Source organism: Erinaceus europaeus, chromosome 7 (assembly GCF_950295315.1).
Source record: "Erinaceus europaeus chromosome 7, mEriEur2.1, whole genome shotgun sequence".
NCBI classification, from domain to species: domain Eukaryota; kingdom Metazoa; phylum Chordata; class Mammalia; order Eulipotyphla; family Erinaceidae; genus Erinaceus; species Erinaceus europaeus.
This window is the reverse complement of record NC_080168.1, coordinates 133,893,330-133,921,089: the sequence shown is the minus strand read 5'-3', so window position 1 is coordinate 133,921,089 and position 27,760 is coordinate 133,893,330. Positions and strand designations below refer to the sequence as shown.

The 27,760-nt window shown below is 47.5% G+C and overlaps 1 protein-coding gene and 1 long non-coding RNA gene across 2 annotated transcripts in view; both read right to left on the bottom strand.

The window, feature by feature from the left end:
* SLC5A8 (solute carrier family 5 member 8) overlaps positions 1-13,197 on the bottom strand; it is a 56,580-nt gene extending 43,383 nt beyond the window's left edge. Inside the window, exons 1-3 of the mRNA XM_007538081.3 lie at positions 12,727-13,197; positions 4,831-4,896; positions 342-393 (exon numbers count right to left, since the gene is read on the bottom strand). Coding sequence (XP_007538143.1) covers positions 342-393; positions 4,831-4,896; positions 12,727-13,068 — 460 coding nt within the window. The 5' untranslated portion in view covers positions 13,069-13,197. The remainder of the gene's footprint in view (positions 1-341; positions 394-4,830; positions 4,897-12,726) is intronic.
* A 1,180-nt stretch (positions 13,198-14,377) lies between these two features.
* The window catches only part of LOC132539334 (uncharacterized), a 67,146-nt gene continuing 53,763 nt past the window's right edge, over positions 14,378-27,760 (bottom strand). The window contains exon 3 of the long non-coding RNA XR_009550584.1: positions 14,378-14,518. This is a non-coding gene — a long non-coding RNA (uncharacterized LOC132539334). The remainder of the gene's footprint in view (positions 14,519-27,760) is intronic.

Below are 27,760 nucleotides of genomic sequence, written 5' to 3'. Positions count from 1 at the left end.
ACACTTCTTGGGCTTGGTCTTCATGTTACAGTCACAAGGAGAGATGATGGCGCTACTAATGATGCAGCCTGTTCCTGGAGGGATGGAGAATGGTTGGTTGGCACAGTCCAGAGACTTACTATCCAGTGAAATCTGGCCTTCTACTAAGCTATAGATCTCTGGGGGCTGCTGCTCCAAGAACCCAAAGAAATCACCAGTGTAGACACTGAACCCACCTTTCTCCTCCACCGATGCAGTTTATCTGAAGAAACCTTCCATCTCCTCACCCCACCCCCAAGGAGAAGGCACGGTCTAATGAAAAAGAACTCCAAAAGTCTGAGTAACATCGTTGGTAAAATTACCTTGATTCAGAGCCAGAGCAGGGGCATAAATAACAATCCCAGTATACAGAATCTAGAGGGCAAGAAGAGAAACCCAGTTAGTGATACGGATCTCAAGGAAAATGTTGGTGCTTTTCTATAAATTCAGTTATTAATTAAAGCAGCAGTTTGATATACACAATAATTTTGGAAACCAATGGTTTTTAAATTTACATGCTCACTAAATGAACAAAAAACAAAAAGCTGCAGTTAAAAGTCACAGAAACCATATTCTATCTTTCCTATATTACTAGTTTTCATTTATACATTTAACAAGTATTTATCAAGATAGAGTACGATAGTGAGTGGGATGAAAATAGTCTTTTCTGGGCTGGGTAGTAGTGCACCAGGTTAAGGGCACATAGTACGAAGCGCAAGGACCAGCACAAGGATCCTGCCCAGCCCTCAGCTCCCCAGCTGCAGGGGCCTCACTTCACAAGCAGTGAAGCAGGTCTGCAGGCGTTTATATTTCTCTCTCCCTATCTCCCCCTCCCGTCTCAATTTCTCTCCTTCCTTTTTTTTTATTTTATGTATTTTTTTTATTTAAGAAAGGAGACATTAACAAAACCATAGAATAAGAGGGGTACAATTCCACACAATTCCCATATCCCGATCTCCACATCCCACACCCTCCCCTGATAGCCTTCCCATTCTCTATTTCTCTCCTTCCTATCCAATAAAAATGGAAAAAATGGCATCCAGGAGCAGTGGATTTGTAGTGCCAGCACCAAGCCCCAGCAATAACTGGAGAGAAAAAAAAAAAGAAAGAAAAGTCTTTCCCCCAGAATATCATTTTCAGTGCATTTAACATTTCAAGTACTTTACATAGGAGCTAATTCTAGGATTGCTCCATTAAAAACACAACATGATAAAAGCACAGTACGTAGTATTTGAACGTTTGGTTTTATGACGTGTGCAGTGTTGTGGAACTATGCCCTTCAAATGGGAGGTGCTAAAGTGCTCCTCTTTTACTTTAGAGGCAGAGGCAGAGGGGAAAAGAGACCACAGTACTGATGCAGGGGATGGATCTGAGCCTGGGTCACACTATGGCAGAGCAGCAGACTATCCAGAGCTCTTCTGCTAGCCCCTAAAGCACTCCTCCATTTTAGCAAGTGTGGAGGCTTCTGCAGTCCCTGGTCTATCCAAGTTGAAGACCTGAAAACATAACTACTGGCCCTAAAGCGCTCCTCCATTTTAGCAAGAGTGTGGAGGCTTCTGCAGTCCCTGGTCTATCCAAGTTGAAGACCTGAAAACATAACTACTGGCTTCCTAACACTTGCCCCTATTTTCCACTTCTCTTGTCATTTTTAACAATGATTCAGTGTTGCTATGTTTCATATTGGTTTGCTCCCCTTCCCCCCAACTCTGAGAGAATTGGTTTGGCCCTTGCTAGTTTCTCGCCCCTCTTTCTCCCCGCCCCCTATGCTAAGGAGTTCCAGGAACACCCTTGGAGGAAGAACGATAGAGAAGCACATGGTGTGGTGATTTGCTCGTTCGTGAATAGAGATTAAACTGCAGCTTCTCAGCCCAGCTGTGTGTCCCCGAGTCTCTGTTTCTGTCTACCGCCGCGATGCTAGCCCGGCCTGCTGGAGCCTCCGAAACTTTAACAACAGATTCAGCCTCAACTCAATTCTGTCAAAATAACACCAGACCTCAAAGGGCTCTTCTTTTTATACTGTGGGTGCTCAGGACAGATATAATTTTTGTAACTTACAGGAGCATAAAATGGAGTCAAACACAGTTCAAGTTTCATCCTGTGTCTTACCTTTCTCTCTGTTTAAGTCTCACCTACGAGTGAGGGTATCTGGTTTTCATCTTTTTCCTTCTGGCCTACCTTATCTAACAAGACTCCTTCAAGTTCCACTCAAGATGTGGCTAAGGAGGCTTCCTCGTGCCCCACACCTGAGTAGTCCTCACTGTGGAGCTAGCTGCACCACACCTTCCTTGACCACTCATCTGCTGCTGGGCACCTGAGTGGCTTCCAAACTTTGGCCATTACAAATCGTGCCACTGTGGCCAGAGGTGTAGCAGGTCTCTTTACACAGGTGCCTTTATGTTTTGAGATAGAGAAGTCAGGGTGTGGCTGCTCCTGACCCTGCTCCCTGTCTCTGGGACCTCGCCTCCCATCACTCTCTACCCGGAGCTTTAAAACTGCAAGAGTTCTGCGCTTGGGATGCTTGCCCTTTCTCACCTTGCTCTAGGGTGCCATCCTCCACCTGGACAGCTGAGTTATCCTTTACGATTCAAATCAGCACCTGATTTCCCTAAGAGTAGCTAGACAATAAGTACCCGTGAGACAGTGAAGCTAAGGGTTCACTTCTCAGTTGAAGAAAAATGCACTTGGCAGCCAGGCTCCCCTCTTCTCAGCTTATGGACCTTGGTCAAAGTGGCCTTGGCCAGCGGCCTGAGAATATGTTACTTCTGCCTAAGAGGCCACGGATAACCCAAAGTGTGCTCTGCTGCTCCTGAGTTACTATGGGAAACGTGCAGTTGTACAAAGGGCCCGTGTGGCCTGGCTCAGCTCTCTGGGTATGAGCTGGCTGCATCAATACCAGTAATTGCCTCGGTGTGTCCTCTCTCTCCCTGAGAATCAGATATAACACTTTTCAGTTTACTTCTTGAAATTATGACACAAGCTCAGGAAAACATACAACAGAGCTATACTTCTCAAAACACTGTTGCAAAACAATACCTTGTGACTTCACCCAAGGAGGCAGAGCACAGTCCTCCAAAAAGCCTCCCGCCACCAAGGGCCTCTTCACTCAACGTGTAATGCTGCAGACTTCATAGTCTCTAATTCTTCTCGATTTATGATTTCCTCTTCCATATGTATCTCTAGCACGCAAGAGCTTCACTTTGCCTCATCTTAACTTCATACAAATGAAACTAAAAAGTGGAGTCAGAAGGAGGCAGAGGCACATTTGGTTGAGCATATGTGAGCACATGCAAGGACCTGAGGTCAAGCCCTGATCTCCACATGCTGAAAGGACACAAAGCCCAGTGAGGTCTAATACAGTACAACAGATCCTAGCTATTGGATTTTCATGTAAAAACAAACCCCCAACCAAGCTGGCTATAATAATAACTTTGCTATTTTAAACTCTTACTAAAACTAGTCCTCCAGAACTATGCCCTTATTTCTTGATTGTTCTTCTCTTTGATCCCTGACCGACATACTGCCTCTGTTGACCTCAACTAAACCGGTGCTAGTGACACCAGGCTGCGTTCTGCTGCTACTGACTTGCTACTGTGGATTGTCACCAGTCTCCAAGCCTGAGATGTCAACCCCCAACTCCTCTAATCTGCTGAGATCTTTCCTAACACATGGGACTACACAGTCCCATTTCAGATGGCACGTTATCTAGCAACGTTACAGACAGCAGATACAGGCTAAAAGGCCTAGGGTACTGGGCACATGTGTACATGTACCCGTGAGCAAAAGGCAATATATGCCTCAGAGTAAAAGTGTTTATTAGCCTTCTGTGGTTAGACTTGGACCGAATTAGCCAGGGGTCCTAGCAGAATGGCCTGAAGAAGGTATCATAAACTCTCTAACCAGTTAAGCTTGGCAATCTAGTAGTAAGGCCCAAAGACGGCAGACCTCATACACCTAATTCTGGTTTGGATACAACAAAAGACACTCAGACTGGGAGAAAGTTTAAGCTTATCAGATAAAAAAAGGACTACGAAAGCTGGACAAGAGACTGTCTTACTTAATGACGGCCTTTTTGGTCACTACCAGCCACTCCATCATCGGGGCCCTAGTCAGAGAATCGTTGGATTCCCACACAGATATGATGGCCTAGACCTCTAACAGATCCCTCTCTCCACCATCACTGGTCACTTCCATCAGGAATGTCATCACAAACCCTCCTGTGGGCCTCTCCAGGACCTGCCCTCACTGCAGAGCAGCCATGGTGGGGACTCCCCACTCTCTGAAGGGAGGCTGGTCAGCCTGCTCTGCCCCTCGAGGAAGACGGGTCCTGACATGAGAGCAGCCTAGAATGTTCCAGCTGTGACCATGGACTGTGAGCTCAGATGACAGGGACTCAGAGGTCACACAGGCTCCTGTGCTGAATAAGAATAGATATGGGCCCTGGATCAGATCAATGGGGTTAACAGCTAATTTTTTCATAGATTATCTCAAATCTGGAAGCTACTCTTTGCTCAAATCCAACTTTTTAAAATCTTTATTTTTCCCAGAGCCCGGCTCAGCTCTGGTATGGGGGATTGAACCTGGGATATCTGAGCATGAAAGTCTCTTTGCATAACCATTATGCTATCTACCCCCACCTCCAAAAAGTATTTTTCCTGTGGTAGAATAAGTTTTTCCATTATCTTTTTTTTTGTTTGTTTGTTTCCTCCTATTTTTGACTTTGTCTTTCATACATGTGTTTACTCAAAAAAATTGAGCCAGATGGCATGGTTAAAGATATTTTGGACGTAAAAAGATAAATAAAAGATTACTTACTGTTTGAACAATGAAGAGGACTGTTCCACAGAGACGAACATATCTGTTAAATCGAAGCTCTAAATACTGGTCCACCAAAAAAGACAAATAGTTAATATATAAAAGTATCAGATACTTTTTAAAAATCATCAGCTTGTGGTCTGGAAGTTGGCACAATGGCTAAGGTATTGGACTCTCAAGCATGAGATCCTGAGTTCAATCCCCAGAATCCCAGGTGCCAAAATGATGCTCTGGTTCTCTTTCACACCTTTTATCCCTCTCTTTGATTAGTAAATAAATCTTTTTTAAAAAATCATCAACTTAAGAAGAAGCAAGAATGCTAGAAATTGACAGAATCTATGATCCAGAAATTCTTCTCCTAAGAATATAGCCAAAGGAAACAGTCATTTATCATGAGAACTATGCACATGCATGCTTAAAGAAGAAGAATTTTTAATAGCCTACATGTTAGCTGTCCTATGCCAGATGAGTGGCTAAGAAAGTCATGGTGTGTATATAGTGGAATACTATGCAGCTGTTAAAATGATGGCATCATCTCCTTTCCTGTGTCTTGGACGAAACTTGAAGCTATCATACTGAGTGAGAGAACCAGAAGAAAGGGACCAGTGATCTCACTCATAGAAGAATTTAAGCAGTAACAGCACTAAGGGAAAACATAAGCTGAAATGAGCACTAGGAGTGGTGTATTGCACCAGAGCATAGGACTCTGGGAAAGAGGGAGTGGGATGGAGGAGCTCTGGGATTCTGAAATATGATGACAGGAAGGGACATAGGCTGGGGGAAGAGTGTCTTGCAGACACCTGCTTTGGAAAGATGAGAGGTTGAATCTGTGTGTCAACAACAGTACTGGAAACCACTAGCCACAATCCCCCATAAAATGGGGGGATAGATCTGGAAAAATAAGAATTGAGAGTAAGATGACACACTAAAGTTATTCACTAAACCATAATCAAGGATAAGTGTGTAAAAAATGAATCACAAAACACCAGAGCAAGTCAGGCACTGTTTCCAGGAAAAGGAAGGACACTTGGAAATAGGAATAGTTACAGGTGTGACTTAGAAAGGCAGTCAAGAAAGGACTGTAGACATGAATAAAAGCAGGCAAGGATATATACGTACGTAGACAGATCGACAGACAGACATGGACATAAAGTCAGCCCCTATCTGTGACCACTGCAGTTTCTGATGGAGGGGGTGGGGACACAGAGCTCTGGTGGTGGGCATGCTATAGAATTATACGGCTGTTATCTTATGATTTTGTAAATCACTAATATAAACAGATAAAATGAGTCCAAAAGAGATATAGTAAAAAAGTAAAGGCAGTGATGGAAAAATAAAAAATAATAAAGTAAGTAAAAGTAGAGAAATTTAAAGCAACTTCATAACTTATTGAACTTCTGTATTTATACTTTATCGTTTATATATAACAAAACTGACTTGTTTGGAACTACAGTTCAAGAGGCTTTTAACAGGCACAGAAAAGTTACTCTGTACCCAGTTAAATCTCTTGTGGTCAAACACTCCCCTTGATTCCTTAACTTTTGCAGTAACTAATCTGTCTGCCACCCCTAGTTTTAGAAAAACTATTAAAAATGCATAGACATAAACAAACACATCTTTATCTGTTATAGGTAAAATGTGAAAATTATTGGGGAATAAAAACTGAAGTAGAAAATGTGGTAGTGCTAAAAATCTTAAAAGCATGTGTGTGTGTGAGAGCGCCACAGATATTTGTGATATATATCACTGATACATATGTGATAGTCCATCGCCCAAGATCAATGAGCAATGGGGACACCTCGTCCCCCTGCCTAGCACCCTGAGCAATGGTGACACCCCATCCCACTGCCAAGCACCCCTGAGTAATGGTGACACCCCTCCTCACTGCCTAGCACCCCTGAGTAATGGTGACACCCCTCCTCACTGCCTAGCACCCCTGAGTAATGGTGACAACCTCCTCACTACCTAGCACTCCTGAGCAATGGTGACACCCCATCCCACTGCCAAGCACCCCTGAGTAATGGTGATACCCCAGCCCCACTGCCTAGAACCCCTGAGCAATGGTGACACCCCATCCCCTGTCTAGCACACCTGAGTAATAGTAACACCCCATCCCCACTGCCTAGCACCCCTGAGCAATGGTGACACCCCATCCCCACTGCCTAGCACCCCTGAACAATGGTGACACCCCATTCCCACTGCCTAGCACCCCTGAGTAATGGTGTCACCCCATCCCCACTGCCTAGCACCCCTGAGCAATGGTGACACCCCATCCCCACTGCCTAGCACCCCTAAGTAATGGTGACACCCCATCCCCACTGCCTAGCACCCTGAACAATGGTGACACCCCATCCCCCTGCCTAGCACCCCTGAACAATGGTGACACTCCATCCCCCTGCCTAGCACCCATGAACAATGGTGATACCCCATCCCCCTGCCTAGCACCCCTGAGCAATGGTGACACCCCATCCCCCCTGCCTAGCACCCGAGTAATGGTGATACCCCATCCCCCTGCCTAGTACCCGAGTAATGGTGACACCCCATCCCCCTGCCTAGCACCCCTGAGCAATGGTGACACCCCATCCTCACTGCCTAGCACCCCTGCGTAATGGTGACACCCCCTCCCCCTGCCTAGCACCCATGAACAATGGTGACACCCCATCCCCCCTGCCTAGCACCCCTGAACAATGGTGACACCCCATCCCCCCTGCCTAGCACCCATGAACAATGGTGACACACCCCATCCCCCTGCCTAGCACCCATGAACAATGGTGACACCCCATCCCCCCTGCCTAGCACCCATGAACAATGGTTACACACCCCATCCCCACTGTCTAGCACCCATGAACAATGGTGACACCCCATCCCCCTGCCTAGCAATGGTGACGCCCACTGTGGCTGAGCCCCACTATCCTACAGAATGTTCTAGCTGCACATGCACTGTTACAAACCCTGCAGCACCTTATCACAGACTCCAGAGCCTTCAGAAGCAGCCAGTATGCACCACCACACAGCCCCCAGGCATGCGTCTGCTCTGCTTCATGCCCTCCTATGTAGCTTAACTTACTCTGGTTCTTGGCTTGGAGGTTGGGGTCTTCCTAAGTTCTCTCCTGCAAGACTGTGGAGCACTGAGCCTGATCATGAATGTGAGACCGGCAGGCCAGAGCCAAGCCTGCACGCAACATTCAGCATGCGTCAGCTTTCCACCATTTTTAGCTGGAGCTCTGCTAACTTGGCCTCTGCCACTGGAAACGTGTGAAAAATGTGTTTCTGGCTGAGTTAACTGGCTGCCCCAAAGAGCTGTGGGTCAGTGGTTATAAGAGGAGCATTCATCCACAGGGACTGAAGTCCTCCTGCCAGTCTTGAAACCCTTCCTGAGTTCTGGGACTGGTTAGCCAATCTGAGCTTACAGACTCAAACAGCAACAGGTTCCTTCAGGCAGCAGACGCCAGGTGGCCTATATCACATGTTGTGATACTCTTTTTTTAAACAAAAATTTATTTCCTTTTGTTGCCCTTGTTTTATTGCTATAGTTGTTAATGCTATTGTTACTGATGTCGTCATTGTTGGATAGGACAGAGAAATGGAGAGAGGAGGGGAAGACAGAGAGGGGCAGAGAAAGACAGACACCTGCAGACCTGCTTTACCACTTGTGAAGCGACCCCCCTGCAGGTCGGGAGCCAGCCGGGGGCTGGAACCGGGATCCCTCAGCACTTTGCGCCACGTGCGCTTAACCCGCTGCGCTACTGCCCTACCTGTGGCATTCATGTCCACCAAGATGTATGTTCTCTCACATCTCTCTCAGGCATCCTGTCCATCTACCCCAATGAAGCGTTTGATAAAGACAGATATACAGGTACAAATTTCTCTGTCATAAGAAAAGAGCCGTGAGGGCCAGGCAGTGCTGCCCTTCAGTGAGTGCAATGGTGGTGCACACAGACCCAGGCCTAAGCCCCAGTCCCCATCTGCAAGGGGCAAGCTTCATGAGTGGTGAAGCAATGCTGCAGGTGTCTGTCTCTCTCCCTACTTCCCCCTTCTCCTCTCAATCTCTCTCTGGCCTTCAAATAAGTAAATAATTTTTTAAAAAGGAAAGAAAATAAAGCAAGAAAACAAAATTATGAGAGGCTTGGGAGACAGCATAATGGTTCTGCAAAGACTTTCATGCCTGAGGCTCTGAGCTCCAGCACCAGTGTAAGCCGGAGCTGAGCAGTGCTCCACTGCATTAGAAAAAAAAATAAAAGCAAGAAGCCATGCAACTACAAAGATGAGGGTTTACTATAGAAATCAGTGAAGGCAAAAGCAATGGCTATAAACTGAAGTGCCTGTGGCCACAAGGAACGTGGGCCGTGTCATGTCATCAGTCTTCAGAGTTTTCAGAAGTAAAAAATCCAGATCCAGACCCTCCGCTGACTTCTCACCGTCATTCAATGTTCAGTAATCTTTTTTCCCCTAAGACATTCTAAAGGGGAGAGGGGGAAAAAAGACAAGACCAAGTCTGGGCTTGTGCATCTGGCTGCTCACTCAGAAGAATCTGAAAGACTGCATACTGCTCCCTCCCCAGGGGATGATGGGCACCTGACAACCAGAGTGACAAGAGGCAATGCTGTTGCCTGGGCACCTCGCCCTGAATGACGGACGTCACGACCTCACCCTGAATAACGTCACGAGAGAGGCCAGGCCGACTGTGTCACTGGGGCCCCAATACCAGCACCGGCAGAACCAGTGTCACTAGGAATCCGCCGTCCAGTAACTCTACCTGGTGTAGAGTAGACACTTTCTAAGCCCCAGGACTGAAGACAGCTGCTGAGGAGGCTCAGAAGTCTGCATCAAGGCTTATCAGGGAGGAAACAGCTGTGGAACTGTCAGAGAATTTAGTCTCTGTGGGAAGGAGAAACAGGGAGAGCACTGCAGTGAGTGCTCTCCCCTAAACTTTCATCATTTTATTATTTTTTAATTTTTTAATTTAATTTATGAAATAATAAACAGAAAATATTAACAAAACCATAGGATAAGAGGGGCACAGTTCCACACAATTCCCACCCCCAGAGTTCCATGCCCATTGCCTCCCTTGAAAGCTTTCCCATTCGTTTTTTTTAAATTTATTTATTTACTTATTCTTTTCTGTTGCCCTTATTGTTTTATTGTTATAGTTATTATTGTTGTTGTTATTGATGTCATTTTGGATAGGACAGAGAGAAATAGAGAGAGGAGGGGAAAACAGAGGGGTAGAGAAAGACAGACACCTGCAGACCTGCTTCACCGCCTGGGAATCGACTCTCTTGAAGGTGGGGAGCCGGGGGCTCGAACCGGGATCCTTATGCCAGTCCTTGCACTTTGCACCATTTGCACTGAACCCGCTGCCCGACTCCCAAGCTTTCCTATTCTTTATCCCTCTGGGAGTACAGACCCAGGATCTTTCTGGGTGCAGAAAATGGGAGGTCTGGCTTCTGTAGTTGCTTCCCTGCTGAACATGGGCTTTGGCAGGTGGATCCTTGTCCCCTAAAAGCTTTTATCCCTCTCCAATATTCCCTTTCAATAGCTCTTTAAACTGAACCAAATATCCCTTGTTTTGGCAAAGAACTTTCCTGTAGAGAAGGTGGGAAAACTTACCACCTGGCGCCAGCCCTATGCAAGGAATGAAAGCTTTTCCTGAAGTTTCTTTCTGTGAGGACAAGCAAGCTGCTCGAGAACCTCACATTCACTGACGGGAGATTCGTGACTATAAGTCAAAGTCACTTTTCTGGGTTGGGGTCAGCAAAAAGAAAGCCTCCTGAGCACGCCTGCTTCAGGTCTGAGCCCTGGCACCACCAGGGTGTCCAGGCACCAGGGAACAGTCTGGTGCCCTTGCCTCTCCCCTTCTCCCACTGTCTATCTGAAAAAAAGAATGAAAACATTCAAGAGCCTGAGGCTGTGTGAATTGCTGCTTAACCTGGAAAAAAATTACAATAAATAAATAAGAAAAAGAAAAGAAAGTAGGTGTTCTGAAAAAAAGAGAAAGACCTGCAAAGCTTCCAGTCCATCCCAAGATAACCACTTCTACCGTCGTCACCAGCAGCATGATTTGTTGTGCTCAGCGTTTATTCTGTGCCTGTTCTGTGCCAGACTCCTGCAAATGTCACACTTGCACTCTCTCGTGCCCTCCTCCGGATAATGGAGTTGGATCTGTGGCATTACTATTATTCTTACTCTTTGAGGAAACAGGCACTCAAGGTCAGCCAGGGTCACCCAGCTAGTAGGCAGGAGGCTCTGGTCTCTGAGGTAGGTGCACAGGGCAACTGGGTACAGTGCCCAGGCCTTTGAACACCTGTCTCTTTCTGTTGGCTTTTGTTTTTTAGGGCGAGCTAGAGAGAGAGAAGGGGAGAGAGAGAGAGAGAGAGAGGAGAGAGAGAGAGATTGCACCCAAGTCTCCTTCAGTGAGGTGGGGACTGGCTGGAAGCCAGGTGGCACACTTGCCCAGAGCAATTCGCTGTCCCAGTGAACAAGATAGATACCTGTGATACCTACTAGCCTGCTGAAGGGAGAGGGTGAGGAGGACAAAATATTCCCCTTATTTTGGGGATATGAGTGATGTCTAGAGATCCAGAAAAAAGGGGTTTATTTCAAGGAGCAGGGGCTGAGCCTTGACACTAACACTCTCCCACCAAAAAAAAAAATTTTATAATCTTTCCCCAACTCAGAATCAAGGATGTTAAAAGCAAAACGGAAGCAATCCCTGATGCTCTCCTGTTCCTGCTGTAGCCGCACCCCAGCCCCCACCTCCTAGCTGCCCGCACCCCAGCCCTCTACTCCTAGCTGCCCACACCCCAGCCCTCATCTCCTGGCTGCCAGCACCCCAGAGTCCAGCCCTCACCTCCTAGCTGCCCGCACACCAGAGTCCAGCCCTCACCTCCTAGCTGCCAGCACCCCAGCCCTCACCTCCTGGCTGCCAGCACCCCAGCCCTCACCTCCTGGCTGCCAGCACCCCAGAGTCCAGCCCTCACCACCTAGCTGCCAGCATCCCAGAGTCCAGCCCTCACCTCCTATCTGCCCGCACCCCAGCCCCCACCTCCTAGCTGCCCGCACCCCAGAGTCCAGCCCTCACCACCTAGCTGCCAGCACCCCAGAGTCCAGCCCCCACCTCCTAGCTGCCAGCACCCCAGCCCTCACCTCCTGGCTGCCAGCACCCCAGAGTCCAGCCCTCACCTCCTAGCTGCTCGCACCCCAGAGTCCAGCCCTCACCACCTAGCTGCCAGCACCCCAGAGTCCAGCCCTCACCTCCTAGCTGCTCGCACCCCAGAGTCCAGCCCTCACCACCTAGCTGCCAGCACCCCAGAGTCCAGCCCTCACCTCCTAGCTGCTCGCACCCCAGAGTCCAGCCCTCACCACCTAGCTGCCAGCACCCCAGAGTCCAGCCCCCACCTCCTAGCTGCCAGCACCCCAGCCCTCACCTCCTGGCTGCCAGCACCCCAGAGTCCAGCCCTCACCTCCTAGCTGCTCGCACCCCAGAGTCCAGCCCTCACCTCCTAGCTGCCCGCACCCCAGAGTCCAGCCCTCACCTCCTAGCTGCCCGCACCCCAGAGTCCAGCCCTCACCTCCTAGCTGCCCGCACCCCAGAGTCCAGCCCTCACCTCCTAGCTGCCCGCACCCCAGAGTCCAGCCCTCACCACCTAGCTGCCCGCACCCCAGAGTCCAGCCCTCACCTCCTAGCTGCCCGCACCCCAGCCCTCACCACCTAGCTGCCAGCACCCCAGCCCTCACCTCCTAGCTGCCCGCACCCCAGCCCTCACCTCCTAGCTGCCCGCACCCCAGCCCTCACCTCCTAGCTGCCCGCACCCCAGCCCTCACCTCCTAGCTGCCCGCACCCCAGAGTCCAGCCCTCACCTCCTAGCTGCCCGCACCCCAGAGTCCCGCCCTCACCTCGTAGGTGCTGGTGACCCCCAGCTTGTAGAAGACGGGCAGGAAGAGCTCCGCGCTGAGCAGCACGACCAGCAGGTAGGTGCCCGCGAACATGCAGAACACGGACCCGAAGCGGTAGACCTCGGCCGGGGTGCCGAGCACCGTGACGGCCGACATGAAGCTGGCGGTGAGGGACAGCGCCACGGGCACGGCGGACAGGCTGCGGCCGCCGGTCAGGAAGTCCCCGGCGCTGCGGGCACCCGCGAAGGCGTAGTACACGCCGATGGCGGCCGACACCAGCAGCATCGCCGCGAACACCACGTAGTCCCACACCGTGAAGCTGCCCAGGGCCCGTGCCTCCATGCCGCCCGCCGGGACTGCCCTGGGCGGGGTGCTCCGGGAGGGTGCGAGCCCGGCCGGGTGAGGGTGCTGGGTGGGTGTCCTCGGGGGGCTGTCTTCCCGGGCTGCCCGGCGGGCTGCGAGCTGGGCGCGGTGTCTCAGAGCTCCGCGCTGAAGGACACCCAAGGCTCAGATGAGGGGCAGATGAGGGGCAGGTGAGCGCGGGGGAGCGCGGGGGAGCGCGGGTGAGAGCGGGTGAGCGCAGGGGAGGCGCAGGTGAGCGCGGGTGAGCGCGGGTGAGCGCAGGGGAAGCGCGGGTGAGCGCAGGTGAGCGAAGGTGAGCGAAGGTGAGGCGCGGGTGAGCGCGGGTGAGCGCAGGGGAGGCGGAGGTGAGCGCAGGGGAGCGCGGGTGAGCGCAGGGGAGCGCAGGGGAGGCGCAGGTGAGCGCAGGGGAGGCGGAGGTGAGCGCGGGTGAGCGCAGGGGAAGCGCGGGTGAGCGAAGGTGAGGCGCGGGTGAGCGCGGGTGAGGCGCAGGGGAGCGCTGGGGAGCGCAGGTGAGGCGCGGGTGAGTGCAGGGGAGGCGCAAGAGAGGTGCAGGTGCGGCGGAAGCTGCAGGCTGGCACAAGCGGCAGGTGATCTACGCCTTAAATAGGCAGGTGCGGGGGCGCGGCAGACACGCGGGCGAAGTGCGCCCGCCGCCCATTTGGAGGCTGCATCTCAAAGTCCGCGCCTTTGGAAGAGGACACCTGCTGGGCTGTGACGTCACGTGGCTCTCCCACCGCGGGCCCCGCTGCACCCCTGCTCCCAGCCCCACTCCCTGCTCCCAGCCCCCAGCCCCTAGCCCCTGCTCCCAGCCCCCGCCCCCTGTTCCCAGCCCCCGCCCCCTGCTCCCAGCCCCCACCCCCTGCTCCAGCCCCCACCCCCTGCTCCAGCCCCCACCCCCTGCTCCAGCCCCCACCCCCTGCTCCCAGCCCCCACCCCCTGCTCCCAGCCCCCACCCCCTGCTCCCAGCCCCCGCTCCCAGCCCCCACCCCCTGCTCCCAGCCCCCGCTCCCAGCCCCAACCCCCTGCTCCCAGCCCGCACCCCCTGCTCCCAGCCCCCCTGCTCCAGCCCCCACCCCCTGCTCCCAGCCCCCACCCCCTGCTCCCAGCCCGCACCCCCTGCTCCCAGCCCCCCTGCTCCAGCCCCCACCCCCTGCTCCCAGCCCCCGCCCCCTGCTCCCAGCCCCCGCTCCCAGCCCCCACCTCCTGCTCCCAGCCCGCACCCCCTGCTCCCAGCCCCCCTGCTCCCATCCCCTACCCCCTGCTCCCAACTGCCACCCCCCTCCTTCAGTTGGCCTTCTTTGATAGATTAATGGTGATTCCAGGACAGTGCAGGGGAGCTGAGGTTCTCCTGGGCAGGCAAACAGTATAGGAAGACAGCTATTCAATACTCGTGTTCTTTCAGCAAACTTGTGATCCCCACAGATCTCTCCTAGACAGAATAGTTGCAATAATTAATTAACTTACTATTTAAAAAGCTTTCCCACCTGACACAATGTGCTTGACACCTAATAACGCCACTCATTAGCCTTGTGACAGCAACCATGCCCATGTTTCAAAGGAGGAAGCTGGTTTAGAAAGAATCACTTGCCCAAAGTAAGGTGGAGATTTAAGATTTCAGTCCCGGTGTGAGGGCAGAGTTTGTTTCCTTGGTCCAGTGGGGCACTTCGTGAGCAGCTCCCAGTAAAGCATAGCACACACTGATGTGAAGGCAATTCAAATGGCTGGGGCCAGGCGGTGCAGAGGCGAATTCAGAGTAGTGAAGCAGGTGTCTGCCTTTCTCCCTCTCTTTCTCCCGCCCCCTTTCCTCACAGCTTCTCTCTGTCCTATATAGTAGAATAGAAAGAAGAAGGAGGAAGAAGAGTAGGAAGAGGAGGAGGAGGAAGAAAAGGTAAAGACGGCCACCAGAAGCAGTGGATTCATGGTGCAGGCACTTAGGCCCAGCAATAACCCTCAAGGCAGTAAATAAATAAATAAATAAATAAACAATTATCTTTCAAAAGCACATGGTAGGATAGCCATTATCATTGTCAGCATGCAGGATATTTTTAAGTTGTTTGTCTTGGAATATTACTAATCACATAAGTCATGTTTATAACAAATATGATTCTCAAGGGTTTTTCTGTTTTTTCTAAAATAAACCCTCCCCCATCAGAAGTGCCAAGGTGCAGTTCTGCTGATATTCCAGCCATCCTTTTTCACTTTTATACATCTTTGTAGCTGGCCAATTGATCCCTTGGTAAACAGTTCACAGAATGCATTTAGCTACACCCAATATGCAAATAAAGTTAGACCAGACTCATATCTTTGTAAACTGACATTATTTGTTTAGCATTTTCAAAAGGAAATGAAGAGGGAAAGAGACACCAAATCAATGCGATTAAATTATTTGGAATTATGCCCCCAGACATTTGAAATTTACTATCTCTAAACAGCCCACCAGTAGATATTTACATAGCTTATATCTGCCCATATGCATACATACAGAGAACAACATGGAAGTGTGATACAGAGGGCCCACAGGATCTGGCTACTAACTGAATCTCCTTCTCTGGGATCTTTAAAGTGACAAATAGCCTGAGAGGAGAGAAAGTGCCACTCACACACAATTCATCTTGCTTTGAATACTTGGAGTTAAGAACAGAGCCCAAGCACTGCATGGCTAGTAAATGCTTGTCATGTCAGAGTCAAAATAATTCAAACGGTCCATAGAAGACCCCAAGCCATAAAACAGAAGATACCACATGTGAAATATCCCTTGTATAAGTATCAGAGATGTCCTCCGGGACTCAGTCATAGGAAAACATGTTTACCATCCTCTTCATCATGATACCATCCCACATCTGTGAGAATACCTTAAGTCAAAAGAAACAACAGGGGTCAACTAGGAATGCCAAGGGAGAACACCTGGGACCGCAACAAGACAGGACTAGAACAACTTCAGGAACCCAACAAATCACCAGTGAGTGCAAATACCTGTGGCTTCTGGACAGAGAGGAGCCTAGGGAGAGATTAAGTGGCTGCTAACAGTCTGGCAGTTTACCAGTTGAGACTCAACCTCCAGTCTGTTTCACCAACAGACTGCTGAAGGGAGGAGAGGACTCCCCTGAGACTCACCAAATACTACTGTGAGTCTCCATTGCTAATGCCCTCAGAATCTGGAACAGTGGCAGGGAGGCCCTGTGCTGACACCAGGGAACAGATGTTGTTTACGTTTGGGAGCTCCAGCAGGCCGGGCTAGCTTCGCAGCGGTGAACAGAGACTCGGGGACTCATGGTTGAGCTGTACGCAGTATCTCTTTATTCATGCAGGACACAGCGCAATCTAAGCTGAGCTAAGCTAAACTAACTACTACAATCTTGTCCTTATAAATATACTAGCCCAGTAGGGTGGGAACAGGATGCGACGCAGAGAGGATGGAAAGAAAAGTGACTGGTGAAAATCAGGGTATGACAAGGAGAGGGGGCGGAGCAGGCAAGAATTCTAACACAGAACCACCAATGTCCTGGAGGGAGGGTGGTGCTTGTTAACAGAGGTTATGTAAATAGAATACAGTGGTTATGTAAATAGAATGCAGTGCTAAGCAGGGGGGATTTAAACCAAATGAAACAGAAGGGGTTTTTAGAAGCATACCAACAAACAGAGAACTAACTATGAAACTGAGGAGATCTCTAGCTCTGTGGCCTAGCTATAGTGTGAAAGTCTCTTTGCATAACCACTGTATTATCTCTGCCCCACCCTGCTTTATCTCTTGGTCAGCAGTCAGTGATTAAGCTAAGAAGCCTACTTATAGTTTAAAAGGCCTCAGGCCCTCATAGCCTACAGGGAAGAAAAAAAAAAAGGCTTTTAAACCACTGAGCTCCAACTCAGGGATTAAAATATTATTGCAACAACTGTCAATTTCCACAACTGTGAACCCTTTAATTATCTTACTTAGACACAAGTCAATCCAGGCAAGAATGATCAGTAATTTGAAAAGTACTGAGAGAGGGACCTCATAACTACTATATAAAATGACTAAACCAACAAGAAGAAATATTGGAGAAATGAAACAGTACAAGAGTCCAGCTAAAAGCCCCCCAAAGGTTGAAGCACAAAATAATGAGGTCAACACCCAAACACTAGTTAAGGAAATAATCACAGGAATGAGTAAAGAGTTTGAAAGAATTGCCATCAGAAATTCAGAAACAACAAATGAGACCCTGGAAGAAAACAGTAATTATCTCAAGGATATTAGAGAGCTGAAAGCTGAAATAGCTGAGCTAAGAACACAACTAGCTGAATAAACTAAAACAATATCAGAATAGGGTAACAAAATAGATGAACTCCAGAAAACAGTAGAGGGCAGAGAGAATAGAAAAAATGAGGCTGAAGACAGAATTAGCAAGATCATGGACAAATTAGAGACAACTAAAAAAGAAGTAAGAGATCTCAAAAAGAGATTAAGAGATACTGAAAACAACAACAGGGATCTATGGGATGACTTCAAAAGAAATAATATACACATTATTGGCTTACCAGAGGAAGAAAGAGAAGGAGGGGAAGAAAGCATTCTTCAGGACATAATTGATGAGAACTCCCCTAGTCTAGACAACATAAAAGACATAAAGTATCAAGAAGCCAAGAGGGTCCCAAACAGAATTAACCCAGACTTCAAGACACCAAGACACATCATATTTAAAATGAAAAGGAATAAGGATAAAGAAAGGATCCTGAAAACTGCAATAGAAAAACAGTCACCTACAGAAGAAAACCCATAAAATTAGCAGCAGACTTCTACACACAAACACTACAGGCCAGAAGAGAATGGCAAGATATCTATCAAGTGCTCAATGAGAAAAGCTTTGAACCAAGACGACTGCATCCCACTAGACTGTCATTCAGACTAGATGGAGGCATCAAAACCTTCTCAGATGAGCAAGAGATGAAAGAATCAACTAATATCAAGCCTGCCCTAAAAGAAGCTCTGAAAGGTCTCCTATAAATAGTCAGACCACCATAAATAGGCCATATATCAGAACACTCTAAAACTCTACAAGAATGGCGTTAAAATATCTTCAATCTTTGATATCAATCAAGGTCAATGGCCTGAATTCACCTATTAAAACGCACAGAGTAGGAAGATGGATCAGAAAACACAACCCAACAATATGCTGTCTACAGGAAACCCACCTAACTCAACAAGACAAACACAGACTCAAAGTGAAAGGGTGGAAAACTATCATACAAGCCAATGGCCCACAAAAAAGGGCAGGAACAGCTATTCTCATATCTGACATGATAGACTTTAAAATAAATTTAAAAAGATAGGGATGGACACTACTTAATGCTCAGTGGATCAGTCCATCAAGAGGACTTAACAATTATTAACATCTAATGCACTCAATGAGAAGCCATCTAAATACACCAAACATCTAAAGAAAGAACTAAAGGAATATATTAACAGCAACATAGTCATAGTAGGGGACTTCAACACTCCACTCTCTCAACTTGACAAATCATCCAGGCAGAAAATCAATAAAGACATGAGGGAGCTAAATGAGGAGATAGATAAACTAGAACTATTGGACATTTTCAGAGTCATTCATCCCAAGAAACTGGAATACACATTCTACTCAAGTCCACATGGGTCATTCTCAAGGATAGACCATATGTTAGGCCACAAAGACAGCATCAGCAAATTCAAGAGCATGGAAATCATCCCAAGCATCTTCTCAGACCACAGTGGAATTAAACTAACACTTAACAATCAACAAAAGATTAGTAAGAGTTCCAAAATGTGGAAGCTCAACTGTACATTAATAACTACTGGTTCCAAGAGGAAATAAAGGAAGAAATTAAAATGTTTCAAGGGTTCAGTGAAAATGAACACACAAGATATCAAAATATTTGGGACACAGCTAAAGCAGTACTGAGAGGGAAGTTCATAGCCATACAAGCACACATTAGGAAACAAGAAAAAGCACAAGTAAACAGCCTGATTGAAAATCTTATAGACCTAGAAGAAGAAGAATAAAGGAACCCTAAAGCAATAAGAAGGACATAAATCACTAAAGTTAAGGCAGAAATCAATAACATTGAAAATAAGAAAACCATACAAAAGATCAACAAAAGTAAATGTTGGTTCTTCTAAAGAGTGAACAAAATTGACAAACCTTTAGCCAGACACAAAAAAAAAAAAAAGGGAGAAGACCCAAACAAATCGGACTGTAAATGAAATCGGAGATATCACAACAGACACCTCAGAAATTCAACATATCTTGTGAGGCTTCTATGAACAACTATATGCCACCAAGCTAGAGAATCTGGAAGAAATGGATGATCATAGATACCTATGTACTCTCAAAATTAAGTAAAGAGGAACTAGATAATATGAACAGGCCCATCATGGCTAATGAGATTGAAACAGTTATCAAAAACTTTCCCAAGAATAAAAGTCCTAGACCAGATTGTTTTACAAATGAATTCTACAAAACCGTCAAAGAAGAACTAATACCTCTACTTTTAAAAGTCTTCCAGAAGATTGAAGACAATGGAATACTCCCTACAAGCTTCTATGAAGCCAACATCAATTTGATACCAAAAGCAGACAGGGACACAACCATAAAAGAAAACTAAAGGTCAATATCTCCGATGAACATAGATGCTAAAATACTGAACATAATTCGAGCCAACTGAATAAATCAGTATATTAAAAAGACTGTTCATCATGACCAAGAGGGGTTTATCCCAGGGATGCAAGGTTGGATTAATATACATAAATCAACCAACATGATCCAGCACATCAACAAAAGCAAGACCAAAAACCACATGGTCATATCAATAGATGCAGAGAAAGCCTTTGACAGAATACAACATCCCTTTATGATCAAAACACTACAAAAAATGGGAATAGATGGAAAATTCCTGAAGATAGTGGAGTCTATATATAGCAAACCTACAGCCAACATCATACTCAATGGTGAAAAACTGGAAGCATTCCCCCTCAGATCAGGTACTAGACAGGGCTGCCCACTATCACCATTATTATTCAACATAGTGTTGGAAGTTCTTGCCATAGCAATCAGGCAGGAGCAAGGAATTAAAGGCATACAGATTGGAAGAGAAGAAGTCAAACTCTATTTGCAGATGACATGATAGTATACATAGAAAAACCTAAGGAAGCCAGTAAGAAGTTTTTGGAAATCATCAGGCAATACAGTAAGGTGTCAGACTACAAAATTAACATTCAAAAGTCATTGGCATTCTTCTATCCAAACACTAAGTTAGAAGAAGTTGAAGTCCAGAAATCAATTCCTTTAACTATAGCAACAAAAACAATAAAATATCTAGGAATAAACCTAACCATAGGAGTGAAAGATTTGTATACTGAAAATTATGAGTCACTACTCAAAGAAATTGAGAAAGAGACAAAGAAGTGGAAAGATATTCCGTGTTCATGGGTTTGAAGAATTAACATCATCAAAATGAATATAATACCCAGAGCCATCTACAGATTTAATGCTATCCCCATCCAGATCCCAACCCCATTTTTTTAGGAGAATAGAACAAATGCTACAGATGTTTATCTGGAACCAGAAAAGACCTAGACCTGCCAAAACAATCTTGAGAAAAAAGAGCAGAACTGGAGGCATCACACTCCCAGATCTCAAATTGTATTATAGGGCCATTGTCATCAAAACTGCTTGGTACTGGAACATGAATAGACACACTGACCAGTGGAATAGAATTGAGAGCCCAGAAGTGAGCCCCCACATCTATGGACATCTAATCTTTGACAAAGGTGCCCAGACTATTACATGGGGAAAGCAGAGTCTCTTCCACAAATGGTGTTGGAAAAAATGGGTTGAAACATGTAGAAGAATGAAACTGAACCACTGTATTTCACCAAATGCAAAAGTAAATTCCAAGTGGATCAAGGACTTGGATGTTAGACCAGAAACTATCAGATACTTAGAGGAAAATATTGGCAGAACTCTTTTCCGCATCAACTTTAAAGACATCTTCAATGAAACGAATCCAATTACAAAGAAGATGAAGACAAGCATAAACCTATGGGACTACATCAAATTAAAAAGTTTTTGCACAGCAAATGAAACCTCTACCCAAACCAAAAGACCTCTCACAGAATGGGAGAAGATCTTTACACGCCATACATCAGACAAGAGGCTAATAACCAAAATATATAAAGAGTTTGCCAAACTCAACAACAACAACAAAAAAGCACAAATAACCCCATCCAAAAATGGGGGGGAGGACATGGACAGAATATTCACCACAGAAGAGATACAAAGGCCAAGAAACACATGAAAAAATGCTCCAAGTCTTTGATTGTCAGAGAAATGCAAATAAAGACAACAATGAGATACCACTTCACTCCTGTGAAAATGTCATACATCAGAAAAGGTAACAGCAGCAAATGCTGGAGAGGCTGTGGGGTCAAAGGAACCCTCCTGCAGTGCTGGTGGGAATGTAAATTGGTCCAGCCTCTGTGGAGAATAGTCTGGAGAACTCTCAGAAGGCTAGAAATGGACCTAGCCTATGATCCTGCACTTCCTCTCCTGGGGATAGATCCTAAGGAACCCAACACACCCATCCAAAAAGATCTGTGTACACATATGTCCTTGGCAGCACAATTTGTAATAGCCAAAACCTGGAAGCAACCCAGGTGTCCAACAACAGATGAGTGGCTGAGCAAGTTGTGGTCTAGATACACAATGGAATACTACTCAGCTATAAAAAAAATGGTGATTTCACTGTTTTCAGCCGATCTTGGATGGACCTTGAAAATTCATGTTAAGTGAAATAAGTCAGAAACAGAAGGATGAATATGGGATGATCTCACTCTCAGGCAGAAGTTGAAAAACAAGATCAGAAGAGCAAACACAAGTAGAACCTGAACTGTAATTGGCATATTGCACCAAAGTAAAAGACTCTGGGGTGGGGGGTGGGGAGAATACAGGTCCAAGAAGGATGACAGAGGACCTAGTGGGGGTTGTATTGTTATATGGAAAACTGGGAAATGTTATGCATGTACGAACTATTGTATTTACTCTCAAATGTAAAACATTAATTCCCAAATAAAGAAATTAAAAAAAAAAAAGAAGAAACAACAAATGCTAGTGAGAAGAAAAAGAAACTTTCAAGCACTGTAACCAGGAATGAAAATTGGTGGAGTTATCATAGAAAATAACATGGAGCTTCCTCAAGAAAATAAAGTCTGAGACAGATTGTCATAGAAATAAAGGGTTGAGGAGATAGCAGAACAGTTGTGCAAAAAGACTTTCATGCCTGAGGCACCAAAGATCCTAGGCTCAATCCCCAGCACTTCCATATGCCAGAGGTTAGCAGTGCTCTGGTAAAATAAAATAAAATAAAATCCATCACATCACATCAGTCACGTCTGGGGTTGGGTGGTGGTGCACCTGGTTGAGTGCACACATTACAGTGCACAAGGCCCTGGGCTCAAGCCCCTGGACTCCACCTGCAGGGAGGAAGCTTCAGAAGTGGAGAAGCAGGGCTGCAGGTGTCTCTCAGTCTCTCTCCCTCTTAATTTCCTCATTTCTTCTCAATTTCTGTCTCTATCCAACATAAATAAATAAATATGAAAAGATCAACAAGGTTATACCCCCCCACTAACATTTATTACAGCATTTTTTACAAACCCAAGATGATAGAAACAACCCAAATGCCTGCTAACAGATGACTGGATACATGCACAATAAACATCACTCAGCTACAAAGATGATGCAATGCGGCAGCAAAATAGAAGAAACTCGAGGAAAGAATGCAAAGCAAAATAAGCTGGAACAAAAAGACAAGGAATGATTTCACCTGTGAACACAGTACAAGGAAATGAAGTTCATCAATGGACAAAGTGAGATGAAAACTCACCAGTGGGTCCTGACTGAACTAAGGTTTCCTGGGAAAAAATAGGAATGGGAGGGAGGGCAGTAGGGTATAAGAAAGGGTGGTGATATTTTTTTTTTCATTAAACATTAAAGAAAGGAAATATCTGCATGTGGGATGAAACGTTGGCTCCAGACCAGCTGGGTTCCGGCCTGTTCAATGGCACACGATCACTGTGGTCTGCAGGACCCCCGTGAGCAGGTGCAGGCCAGCAGAGGGTTGGACCGGGGGCCAGAGAGCCTGCTGATGCTAGAGGTTGTGCAGGGCCCTGATGCCATCTGTGACCCAGTAGGGGCAGACACAGGCCCTTTGGCTGAGTGACTGTGAAACCCTCTAGACCCCACTGTCCTGGAAATAGGCAGAGAGACACCCTGGGAGGGGACAGTGCCTAGGAGGACCCTGTAGTCACCCTGGGAGGGGACAGTGCCTAGGAGGACCTGTAGTCACCCTGGGAGGGGACAGTGCCTAGGAGGACCCTGTAGTCACCCTGGGAGGGGACAGTGCCTAGGAGGACCCTGTAGTCACCCTGGGAGGGGACAGTGCCTAGGAGGACCCTGTAGTCACCCTGGGAAGGGACAGTGCCTAGGAGGACCCTGTAGTCACCCTGGGAGGGGACAGTGCCTAGGAGGACCCTGTAGTCACCCTGGGAGGGGACAGTGCCTAGGAGGACCCTGTAGTCACCCTGGGAGGGGACAGTGCCTAGGAGGACCCTGTAGTCACCCTGGGAGGGGACAGTGCCTAGGAGGACCCTGTAGTCACCCTGGGAAGGGACAGTGCCTAGGAGGACCCTGTAGTCACCCTGGGAAGGGACAGTACCTAGGAGGACCCTGTAGTCACCCTGGGAGGGGACAGTGCCTAAGAGGACCCTGTAGTCACCCTGGGAGGGGACAGTGCCTAGGAGGACCCTGTAGTCACCCTGGGAAGGGACAGTGCCTAGGAGGACCCTGTAGTCACCCTGGGAAGGGACAGTGCCTAAGAGGACCCTGTAGTCACCCTGGGAGGGGACAGTGCCTAGGAGGACCCTGTAGTCACCCTGGGAAGGGACAGTGCCTAAGAGGACCCTGTAGTCACCCTGGGAAGGGACAGTACCTAAGAGGACCCTGTAGTCACCCTGGGAAGGGACAGTGCCTAGGAGGACCCTGTAGTCACCCTGGGAAGGGACAGTGCCTAGGAGGACCCTGTAGTCACCCTGGGAAGGGACAGTGCCTAGGAGGACCCTGTAGTCACCCTGGGAGGGGACAGTGCCTAGGAGGACCCTGTAGTCACCCTGGGAGGGGACAGTGCCTAGGAGGACCCTGAAGTCACCCTGGGAGGGGACAGTGCCTAAGAGGACCCTGTAGTCACCCTGGGAGGGGACAGTGCCTAGGAGGACCCTGTAGTCACCCTGGGAGGGGACAGTGCCTAGGAAGACCCTGTAGTCACCCTGGGAAGGGACAGTACCTAGGAGGACCCTGTAGTCACCCTGGGAGGGGACAGTGCCTAAGAGGACCCTGTAGTCACCCTGGGAGGGGACAGTGCCTAAGAGGACCCTGTAGTCACCCTGGGAAGGGACAGTACCTAAGAGGACCCTGTAGTCACCCTGGGAAGGGACAGTGCCTAGGAGGACCCTGTAGTCACCCTGGGAAGGGATAGTGCCTAGGAGGACCCTGTAGTCACCCTGGGGAAGCGGGTTCCTGGGATCCACTCCCACTTGGGAACTCACTTGAGCATCCTCACTCCTATTTTTTTTAGTTTTTTTTAGTTTCCTTTTCATATATATATGAAAAGGAAACACTGACAAAAACCATAGGATAAAAGGGGTACAACTCCACACAATTCCCACCACCGGAACTCCCCTCCCCTCCCCTGATAGCTTTCCTATTCTTTATCCTTCTGGGAGTATGGACCCAGGGTCATTATGGGGTGCAGAAGGTGGGAGTTCTGGCTTCTGTAATTGCTGAGAAAGCTGTGGTATATATACACAATGGAATACTACGCAGCTATTAAGAGCAATGAACCCACCTTCTCTGAACCATCTTGGATGGAGCTAGAAGGAATTATGTTAAGTGAGCTAAGTCAGAAAGACAAAGCTGAGTATAGGATGATCCCACTCATCAACAGAAGTTGAGAAAGAAGAACAGAAAGGGAAACTCAAAGCAGAATATGACTGAGTTTGGAGTAGGGCAGCAAAGTAAAAATCTCTGGGTGGAGGGTGAGGATGGATGTTCAGTTTCACTGGGGTTGGAGTGGGTGGGGGGAGGGACACAGAGCTTTGGTGGTGGGAATGGTGTTAATATGCATTTCTATTAACTTATAGTTTGATAAAAAATATTTTTTAAAAAGCATCTTTGGGGGCCAGGCAGTAGCTCAGTGGGTTAAGCTCACATGGCGCAAAGCACAAGGATGGAGTAAGGATCCCGGTTCGAGCTCCCGGCTCCCCACCTGCAGGGGAGTCACTTCACGGGCGGTGAAGCAGGTCTGCAGGTGTCTGTCTCTCCCCCTCTGTCTTTCTGTCCTCTCCTGATTTCTCTCTGTCCTATCCAACAACAACAATAATAACAACAATGATAAACAACAGGGCAACAAAAGGGAAAATGGCCTCCAGGAGCAGTGGATTCATAGTGCAGGCACCCAGCCCCAGAGATAACCCTGGAGGCAAAAAAACAAACAAACAAAAAAAACATAATTGGTTACTCGCAGAGCTGGTTTAAGGTGCTGTGGGACACTGAACCTGGGACTTTGGAGCCTCCAGCATGAGTTTCTCTGCATAACCATTATGCTGTCCTGTTCCCTACACACACACAGCTTCTTTTGTAGGGAGCTTGCAGATGGAAAGGGGCACCTTGTGGAGAACACTAACCACCAAGAGTGCCTGCTCAGCTCTCTGCGGGGACCAATGTTGTAATTGTGAGCCCTGTGAAGACAAGGTTCAGTGCTACTCTCAGGGATGCACTTCCTTTGCAATATGGACCACACGTTGTTGTTTTTAAATTTTTCTAGGGGGTAATGGTCTACAACACAGCCCCTAACACAGGCACAGCCTCTCGTCTCCCCTTGACGGGTGTCTAGGAAACACAGCAGGGCCCCACTGTCCCTTCACCCTGCCCCTCTCCCTCCTTCCCCAGAGTCCTTGCTTCGGTGCAATATGCTACACCCAGTACAAATTTCACCTTATGTCCTCTCTTTCTGTCCTCTATTCTCTTTTTAAAATTATTATTAATGTTTTTTTTTAATGCAGCTCTAGAGATTGAACCCATGGCCTCAAGCATATGATGCTCACGTGCCCTCTGATGTTGTCTCCCCCGGCCAAATTTTATTTTTATAAACGAAAGGCAATGAGAGAAAAAGTAAGACACTGTGCCACCATTCATGGGGTCCTTTTCCTTTTCTTTCCTTTGACAAGTTTTGTTCATTTATTTTGGCTAGAGATAGAAGTTGAGAGGGAAGGAGAGGAAGAGAGAAAAGCACACACCTGCCGTATTGCTTCGTCACTTCTGAAGCCCCTCACCCCCGCAGGTGGGGATGGCGGTTTGAACCTGGGTCCTTGTGCACTGCAGTGTGTACACTCACCAAGGTGCGCCACTGCCCAGCCCTTCAACGCCCCTTTGGTGTCCTCACGTATGGCACCAGGGATCAATTCCAGGACCTCCTTCCTGCATGTGGGGGACACGCTGCTCCACGGAGTCTTCCCCCTGGGCCCTATGATCAATATTTGTAAAAAATATTTGCCAAGGGCACTGGGGGCAGCTCAGTGCTAATGCATATACTTAGCAGCACAAGACCTGGGTTTGAGCCAGGAGCCAGCACAGGGGGCACCAGGCAGTGGGGAGGCTTCGGGAGCAGTGGGGCAGTACTTTCTGTCTCTCCCTCTAGCTAGAGGGAGACATGCCTCTGGCTATGGTGAAATCGAAGGATGTAAAGAATAATGATGATTTGTATTTCTTGAATACATGCATTGACAAAATAATAAAAAATCTTCTTTAGTTAACCTGGTCCTGGTTTCTAACATTGAAAATTTACTTTTTCTGTTTTTCAAGACACATTTTGGAGGTAAAAAATGAAATTGATCATATAAGGTGATACTTTTTCTTTCAAAGTTGAAGTTAGGCTTACAGCAATTTTTTTTTATGCCCCATTATGTTTCCTTGTCTTACCTGTTAATATTGATTTTGGCTAAGAGTAACAGAAACCAACATAATCAAAGTTTACACAAGATAAAGCTTATTTCTTGTTAATATGTAAAATTATCCAGAGATAAGTAGTCCCGGGGGGAGGGGGTCAGGGAGAGGCCAGGGCTACTGAGGTGCTTGGGGCCTAACATCCTCCCTTGTAGTTAGTTCTGCATGTCAGAACTGGTTCCATCTACCAGAGAGAAGAGTGGATAGGACATGGCCATGACCCTTTAAGAATAAATCATAGTATTAGCTGCCCACAAAAAAAAAAAAAACTTTTAAAAGAGAGATACAGCATATCAGGGGCTGGTGGTGGCATGCCTGGTTAAGTGCACATGTTACCATGCACAGGGACCCAGGTTCAAGTCCCTGACCCCACCTGTGGGGGGAGGGGGAGCTTCCTGAGTGGTGACGCAAATACTGCAGGTGTCTCTTTCTCTCTTCCTATTTCCCTCTCCCCACAATTTCTCTCTGTCCTACTGACAGTGGGGAAAAATGGCCACAAGAAGCAGTGGATATGTTGTACAGGCACAAGCAATTCTAAAAAGGAGTAGAATATATCAATTAAAAAATTTTTTTTATGTATTTCTCTTTTGTTGCCCTTGTTATCATTG